The 9,278-nt window shown below is 38.4% G+C and overlaps 1 protein-coding gene across 1 annotated transcript in view; it reads right to left on the bottom strand.

The window, feature by feature from the left end:
- Positions 1–9,278, bottom strand: part of Foxo (forkhead box, sub-group O) — a 191,730-nt gene that overhangs the window by 7,459 nt on the left and 174,993 nt on the right. The window contains exons 2-6 of the mRNA XM_076433826.1: positions 5,109–5,233; positions 4,830–5,024; positions 3,161–3,276; positions 2,389–2,618; positions 338–655 (exon numbers count right to left, since the gene is read on the bottom strand). Coding sequence (XP_076289941.1) covers positions 338–655; positions 2,389–2,618; positions 3,161–3,276; positions 4,830–5,024; positions 5,109–5,233 — 984 coding nt within the window. The remainder of the gene's footprint in view (positions 1–337; positions 656–2,388; positions 2,619–3,160; positions 3,277–4,829; positions 5,025–5,108; positions 5,234–9,278) is intronic.

Raw genomic sequence — 9,278 nt, 5'->3', positions numbered from 1 at the left:
GAAGCATAGATGACTCTAACTCTAAAACCATAACTGATGAATAGACTGCGGATCTTTATGCAGAATAAAAAATGTTTGCATTGATTGCAAGACACGGGAGCCAAATAACAAATTCATGCTTCTTTTGATTATCTTATTAAGCTGAAATGAATACACTGACGTCCTTAAATCTTCGTAATTCGTCCACTAATTTAAATTGCACGTACCTATTTTTGTCGTAAATGCATAAAATCCGAAGTTTACTGATGAATGTATCACCTAAGTTTGTGCCTGTTTGTGCGAAAGGCACCGAATATAAATGGCTCATATGAGTACCTATAAAACAATGAGAACTTACTTCCTCGACGTTGCAGTCGAATCCACCATGCAACGACTCGATGTTGATATTCAAATCGTCAAGGATCGTGGAGCTATTCAACGCTCCCATCAACTGGCCCATCATTGTGCTCGGTGTAGGCCCGCACGGTGTTGGCGTCTGCGGTGGGCTAGCTCCCGTCGGCACGTTTTGCTGTTGCTGCTGCTGCTGTTGTTGCTGTTGGCACTGTTGCGTCTGCATTATGTACTGCAGAGTCTGCTGTTGACTATTGCCCAGAGCTGTGGGACTCGGCTCGCTCTGCTGGTACGACGGTGACATTGCTGCCACTGGACTTGCGGTCTAACAGTTTTTTCGAAAGAAGAAAACAATCAAATACGTTCGTCTAGATTGAACAAAAAAAATAGTGAAATATTAGGCTGTTCCATTAGTTTGGGTCGCAGTTTGATTTTTCTATTCGCAACGTGTTTGATGATGTTTGAATACGTTTTTAAGTATCTGGCAGAGTAGAGAGGCTGTACATTATACGACATGAAGAAAATTATGCATTAGGTGCATTTATACAGAGAGCGATTCAGATTAATGATCAATGGAAAATGGAAATCTAACAGTTTTGAATCAATCAGATTATCTCAAAGCTATAAAAATTATTAGAGCAGCTAAACCATATGTATTGAAAATGTTTGCATAGACATTGTTATGAACATTACTTTCCTCATGTAGGAGTAAGGTAGCAGCAACATTTCATTGCCCATTAACCCTTTGCACTCGGAGATATTTTAACTCGAAAATTAAACATTTCTTCCAACCAAGAATATTTCCATAATAATATTTCCATTCTCTATGACTTTTTGAATTTGATGGATATGAAATTGGTGAATACCCCATACAATAACCAGATGCTTAATAATTATTAATATTTAATAACGTAAACAGTATTTTGAATAATGGTACAGCAACTTTTAGTCGCGCCTCAGAGTCGCCATTCGATTGCTAAGGGTTAAACATTTAATACAACCCATATGTTGGAAAGTGTAGAGAGATAGTATAAGAACAGATACTATAGGTAAAGTATAATAATGATATGGAGAGTATAGAAGGTATAAAGATTGTATGTAGATTAGTATAGAGGGTGTAGTGAGTATAGAGTATAAAGTGTATACGCAGAAAAGAGAAAGAGTAATATAGACTGTAAAGACTATAAAGACTATAAAGTACACACTGTAAAGATTCCAGGTAGAATAGAATGAATATATGTAGATAGTTAAAAGCTATAGAAGCGATGAAATATGTAGGCTAGTATAGATGATTTCCTTATAGAAAGTATAGAGTATAGAAGTTATAGGTAGACTAGAAAGTGTATAACGGGTATAGAGGGATACCCGTATAGAAGCTATAGAAAGTGTGGAAAGTATAGAAAGTATAGAGCGTCTCGTATAGAGCCTATAAAGTGTATTGTGAGTAGAGTTCAGCACGTACATAATGTACAGAGTTTTCAGGAAGTATAAGAACCTGCCACCTTCGTATAGAGCCTAACTTGATAGTGTGAAGTTGATCGGAAAATGTCTACACCTAATACTTTTTATTCATATCAAATTTTATACAAATATATTAATGTTTACAAAAATATCATCGGTACTTTGTAGGACACGATTAAGCATTATAAGACAAGAACAGGCGTGGGAGAGATCCAAAGCTATGTGAGCACTGGAGTAATGCGAATAGCGGGTCGCAGTGCTCACCATTCTTTGGTCCAGTAGGAGTTGGAGCAGGTCTCAATTTAAAATCCTGGACTGTTAGGTATTTTAGTGGGTATGGGCCCGGTTCATTCAAGAGTACCGTGTCGAGCCCCACACTTTCCCCCCGACTGTCATCTTTAGGGGGAGTGTTAGTGGGTTAATGCATTTTTTCCTAACAGTGCTTAATCTTTAAAGAAAAAAGGACACAATTGGGCATTCTGATAACGATGGTTCGAATATATAAATGGAGTTCCACTGCACAGTTCAATACCTTTCTATAATACTTTTTGGGAAGGGTCTTTTGTTAATATCCGCAAACTGGATTTTTCTGCTCACCATTTGACAAGCGCACGGTTGCAGACCGTGGATCGGGCATCTTTGCTGACTCGTGGTTTGAGGCGTTGGTTGCAAAGCGAACGAAGGCGATCGCGTGGAAATGCTGTTGCTTCTCTGATACTGGGTCTCGTAATAAGATGGCGGCGGTCCGGTCTGCTGCTGATGGCTTGGTGGTGATGTCTGATACATTTGATAGGATTCCAGTTTCATCGTTTCCGCAAAGCTACCGGCTGCGTTCACGTTCATCGAAACAAAAATGGAAGGATCGATTAAACGTTTGACATGCAAATCGCTCGATACGTTGTTCTACCCACGGTAAACGTTTATGCGAATTTTATGCGTTTATGGTTCTCAAAAATTGGGAAAACACTACTTAGTCGATAGATGATTTGTTGTTTGAATCAACGTTTGAGTTTGAGTCAGAAGTTGTTTGAATAATAAATGTAGGAGAAACTTGTACCGAGTGAATTAATTTATTAATGTCCATTATATGCAACATCTCAAAATTGAATTTGAGAACATAGAACTGACGCAACTTTTGCTTTTTCAGATTAAAAAAAATACTGAAAGCTCTTTTCTTCTTTGCCGGAATATGTTGAAAAGAAGAATTTATATTTAGTGGACCGAGTCACCCTATCTTTAAGAAAAGTTCTTTAGCGGTACGATAAATTAGCAACATTCCTTCAATAGTTTTGGAATAGTCTCTTTAAATTGAACGTGAGAAACAAGCATACGTAAATATAAAATGTATTTGCAAGATATTGACACGTACCTAATTGTTCTGGGCTATACGAAGAAGCGTACGTAGGTGTCCAATCTGGTTTCCCAGTGAGCACCGGGATTGGACTTAATCGACTGCAGGAGGAGTCGTTGCTCAAAGCCCGAGGACTTGAATAAAAAATAATTTCAATGTTATTTAAAGATAACTGTAAAAAAATCATTATTTCAAACATATACATTAAACACATCAATTTCTTATCTATCCAATTTCCTGATTAATTAACTTCTCAGTTTTATCATTTCGTTGAGGCGAGCAAAATGTAACAAGTATCAAACTTGCAAAGCTATTGCATGTTAATCTCTTTAAAATCAGTGCAAACTGAAATCTGTCGAACTGATCTATTATTTCAAATGATAACGTATACAGAGTAGTTCATTAGATATTACTACTATTATTCACATCTTCCTTTAAACGCCTCTAACTAAATTCATTTTATGAATTCGAACAAATTCCTCTTGTAACACGTGTTCAAAAACTGATTCCAGACAAGGACTGGTTTTTAATTTTTCTTTAAAAATTACTGAAATTATAAAAATCTTTTTATCGGAGATTTTCATCACATGTTACAAGAAAAATTGCATAATGCCTGAATAGACGCAGTCTCATCACAAAACAATATACATCAGCCGCAGTTATTACTTGAAATAGTTTTACCATACGAATCACCTGATCTAACAAAATGATTAACTACATAATGGGACCTGCTTATTTTTAAAGCAATTGCAAGGAATCGCAAAAAGTGAAGAGAAAGACACTTTCCCACGTAACCTTGGCATCTCAAGTGGCCCAGGGGCAAGGATCAGCGTCGCCAGATCAGGGAAATTGACTCGAATCGAGGGGAAAAAGTTACCCTCTCTCTGGATTAGTCACGTGACATTGTGACACACGCACGACAGAGACGAAACGCGTCACGTGACCGGGCCGAGGCGGAAGCGTGGGGCAACAGCGTCACAGAAGGGGAAGGGTAGAGTGGGGACACAAATCTTAATCTGGCGACACTGGCCAGCACTTGAGGCAAGGTCGCTTTCCCAGGAAAATTCGTCCAGAAAATATCAACCACCCTGCAGGGGTGGGGGTCGATGAGGAGAAGTTCTTTGCAGTAGCAAGTATACGCTGAAGTTCAATTTACCACTGAGCGTAATTATGTTATTGTATCTATCAGCATGATTTCTTACACAATTTCTCTATTAGGAAGTCCTGCATCTTCATAAACCATTACCTTAATCTGCTCCTCCTTATTTAATCATTTACTTCGTGGCATCTCCAACAAGATTGAAATGACTGAGAAGTATTATAGTTTTTGGTGGGAATGAATGGTGTACATTATAAGAAGACCCCATGGAAGCCTTGCGAGAGCATTTTTGAGTGAGATAGCGTGGTGTTAACTTCGAGAGACAGGAACTATGAAAATTTCACTGGCGATCGCGATGCAATGTTAGCAATTATCGTAGTAGTCAAAGCTCTACGCAACGATTTAAAATACTAATGAGTAATCAGGGAATCGAAAACACACCTAACTACCGCAGTCGTTAACAACCAGAAATTCAGTCGACATCGATCAAAGACCCATGCAATTTTTAATGGAACAATTTCACTGACTGTATCTGACAAATCTCTATCTTTGTTAAATTTTCTGTGGAAAATGTTGAATTTAAGCTACCGGAAATCGGGGGAGAGCTGGAAGCCGCTTCCGTGTTGAAGAGGGCTATCGGGGAAATGATCAAGACCCTCGTTCACGCTGTTGCTCGGGCTAGGTGTCGCGTCGGGTTGCAATCCGCCATTTCGCAGCGCCTCGATTTTCTTCCTGACGCGAGTACGTCGTCTGTCCACTTTACTGGTCTCCATTGTTATAGCCCTACGAAACACAACGACACACGTGAGACACTTCACTGCTCTCTAGTTTGCACAAGTCGGAAAGACAACGTTTCGACTGTTTTACCTTCGTCGCGAGGACTTGCCAGGCTTCGCGTCCCGGTTGATCATCCACCAAGAACTCTTGCCGGTGCCTTCGTTCTGAACTCGCATGAATCTGCTGTGCAACGACAGGTTGTGTCTTATGGAGTTCTGCGAACAGAAAGATGCGTTCACTGGTCACGACGTGTGTTGAATATTTTCCCTGTCTCATTGTAACAATAACCCGCGTATCTACTTTCAACCTGCGTTTAGATTTCGTTCGTGTCCCCGTACGCAAACACTGTTTCGGAGAATCTTACTACTTTGATTTGCATTCGTAACGTAAAAATGCCCGGCTAAAGTCATTTGTATTACTTCAGGTACCTTACGATCATTTTTGTTTCTATCTGTCAAAGGAATTTTGAATCTGATCTTTATTGTGACGCATGAGATGTTGAATTTACATGGGCTCTTGGACTAAATTGTGTATCTTGAAACAGAAACGTATTTAGAATGTCTATTATCATTAAGGGACTGTCGCAAAGGTTGGAACACCGCATAAGTTGGGACAGTGCTGTTTTTCCACATTAACTTTATTTCGGTTTTTGAAACAAACTTTTTACGAGCATTGCAAGCAACAAGTCCTGTTCAGTGTAGCGTGCCAAGCAAAACCTAAAAAAACATATATAAAAAAGAACTTTTTACAAACCATGCTTATATTAAAAAGCACTAAAAAGGAGAAAATAATTTTCTTAGACATTAGTGACTATAAATAAAAGCGTGGTGCGCTAAACTATATTGACGTAATCTTCGTGGGCGCTCCACGCTTTTATTTATAGTCACTAATGTCTAAAAAAATTATTTTCTCCTTTTTAGTGAATTTTAATATAAGCGTGGTTTCTAAAAAGTTTTTTTATATATTGTTTTATTTTCTACTTTTTAGTCTTTTTTTTTAAAGTTTTACTGTGTTTCTTATTAATTAGTTTTCAACTGAAATTAATTTTAGAATTTGTTCTTTTTGTGTGTTTCTAACCGGCGTTTCTTGTTTTATCGGTTAACACTAAACCTACCGAGCGCTAGAAGCGATTGAAATGATTTAAGTTACAAAAATGACAAGACTCTATTTATTTAGATTCGGTGCAGTTTTTATAACGATACAGCAACTTCATAATTTCAATAATTGTGAAATGAAAAATACAAGACCGGTCATTTGACCGGCAGTGGTGGGTTTAGTGGTAACGCTATCATTATACTCTCTGAAGCGAAAATGTAGCTGGTAATTATACCTTTACAACGGTATAAGCTTTTTAGCGTGATGCTCATCCTATGAAATTTTATAGCTGAAAAACAAAACGTGTCCCAACTTTTTTCGAAACAAACAAGGTGCTACGAATTTTTCGATGAACTAGGCTTGACAGATCGCGATCAGAGGAACACGTAGAGAGAAGGATGATTTCGGCAATTACGTTCCCAGCGAGACAACTGCGGTGTCGCGAATTTTCTAATGGACCCTATCCCATCCGTTCCCTCTGCAACAGTATCATTTCAATTTCGCCGAAATTTACGAGCCTCGGACCCGAAGTACGTCTCCTCTCTTCAGCGAGTGTCTCGCCGTTATCGATATTTCGATTCCAGCTTCTTTATTGTCCTGCGCTCGCGAGTAACGCGACCAACTGAAATCTACACGGGCGATTGCATTGTCAGGCTCGTTTCGTGTCGTGTACAAAATCGATCCGAGAGACTGAGTCACAAGAGATAGGTTTTATAATACTTTTCTCCGTAGAGGACAGAGACATGTTCCTCCTGGCTTGTTCATTAGGCAAATTGAATCGGCTACGACGCTCCGGTACTTCCTCCCAAAAATTTTCGGAAAAGCTTCTACCCTAATATGAAAGTAGCGTCGCGAAGCGATAACAATTTCCCTTCGTCTTCGTCTTGCATGCGAAACGGGGCAGGGGGCAGGGGGCTTTTAAGTAAAGAGGGCACGATACCGCGGCAAATAAAAATTACTTTTTCGAAATTGCGCAGCCGAGGAGGAAAGCACGATTGAATTGCTCAAACAACGGTATGCTCGAAAAGCTCCCCGACTGATTTTTTTTTACAGCCGCCCCATATTCGAAGCAGAGTCGCCAGATGAGGAGAGGGTGCCAAGTTACCCCCCTCTCTGCCAGTATCGGATCAGTCACGTGACATTGTGACGCATGCACGACAGAGACGAAACGCGTCGCGTGATCGTGCCGCGGAAGGAGTGGGGAGAATTCGGTCGTAGAAGGGGAAAGTAGAGTGGGGACACAAGTCTTGGCACTCTGATACGAAGTTAGGGTGGTATTATGTAATTTTAATTACATAGTCATTTATGCCCTACATAAAATAACTTACATGCACTACGTGATATTGATTAATTACGGTTTGTAAATCAGGTTGATCTAATTGTAAGTACAGCTCTTCTTTCCTACATTTGTTAACGTTTAAAATGACAAGTTCGAAATATTTTTATTCACGATTATTAAGTGGACAATTATTTGATAAATCTATGTGTGCGTGACTCGGATGCCTTCCGAGTAGAGATCCCTATTTCACGTGTATCTAAATACACGTGTACCCGTGTACTGAAAAGGACACGTATTGAGGTACGTGTATTTAAATACACGTGTGTTATTAGTACACGTACAATACCACGATCTCTACTTCAGAGTTTCTTCTTGTGAGTCGCGGACAATAATTCATTCTATGTATTAGGTGTATGCATCGTGGTCCTCGCGGTTAATCACTTTCAAACTTAACAATAAATTTATACCACGGTCGAATGTCACAGGTCCCTTATTTGACAATTATTGGAATTGTAGAAATACATTCATAGATAATGTCGAGCCTTGTATATTATTTTTATATGGTAACGTTTACCAGTTTAATTGGTAGTTAACTACCTGGTACTTTAAGACTTGGTTTAATCCTTGATTAAATTTTTGATGAGATAAATCTTTCGCATGAAAATTGAAGGAAATGGAGGACTGCTGATCATTTTATAATTTCTCCGATCTGGAAAAGATATGGATTCTTGATATTTCTTGTTGCATATTCTTGTGACCCGATATCGTAACATTTTCAAAACACCACCTGTGCGTTTTGCACAAGCCGTTCTCGAGATAGGAACTGTCACAACTGACATGCCGTCGGCATTGGTATTACTCGGGGAGGTTGTTCAGCTGGACTTTGGACATCGACTTTGATAATTCATATCTTCCAGCGTTGCTTGTACAAAAGACACGGGTAATAGCGTTTTGAAGACGTTTTGATGTCAGTCATGAGAATACACGATAAAAAGTGAAGGCATCTCCTGAATAGTTCAACTGTGACTTCTACAGGGATTTGCAAGATCATTGCAGGACCAAAAAGTGCACCTCTTCTTTGATACTTTATAACTTTCGATTAAAAGCTTTGTGTTTTTGTAAACTGTTACATCGAACGGGCCAGTAAAAATTAACACCTTCAAGGATTTAAAAAATTACAGGAAATGCAGAAAGAATTGTCGATTTTATATGTATAATAATATTACATCATAAATAATATGTATACAAATAATATATACATAATTCTTCCTCATTACTGTAAACTTTCGACAATGATTTTTTAAAATTTTTATACTTCGTGCACAATAAACCCTGTATAATACAGATTCCTATAACATAGTGCCAGAATTGCGTTCGCATAACACGGCTAAAAATGGGTCGTATATTACAGTATATGCATGCTGTTTATGGGTGTACGTGTAGAATCAACACGTAGAATCTACGCTGTAGATACATGTTTATAGTGCAGCAAAGTATATTAAGTAACAAATATCTGTACTATAAAAATCCATTCTTAATTGACAAGAAAATATTCGCGCAGAAACAGAACGTGGCATTAATACTTGAAGCAAACTGACTATGATTTATTTAACAAATTAAATCAGATATACAAAGTCTGTGTCGTTTCCGGTCTATCTCAACCAAGTATTAGCTTACGAACAGGTTTTAATCTATTTTATGACACGAGAATTTAATTACTTCCACCTATTCTTCAGAAACAACTCGAAATTAATAACCAAAAATGTCTTCGCCATATTTTATAAAAAGAATAAGAATACTTATTCCTCTGGTTATACAGGGTGTCCTAAAAATGTCGGGAAACCTTGAAAGGGTTGATTCCTTAGGCCATTTGTTAAGGAGATATT

This window comes from Lasioglossum baleicum, chromosome 11, assembly GCF_051020765.1.
Source record: "Lasioglossum baleicum chromosome 11, iyLasBale1, whole genome shotgun sequence".
In the NCBI taxonomy this organism is placed as follows: Eukaryota; Metazoa; Arthropoda; class Insecta; order Hymenoptera; family Halictidae; genus Lasioglossum; species Lasioglossum baleicum.
The sequence above is the reverse complement of the archived record's forward strand: the minus strand, read 5'-3'. Positions and strand labels throughout refer to the sequence as shown.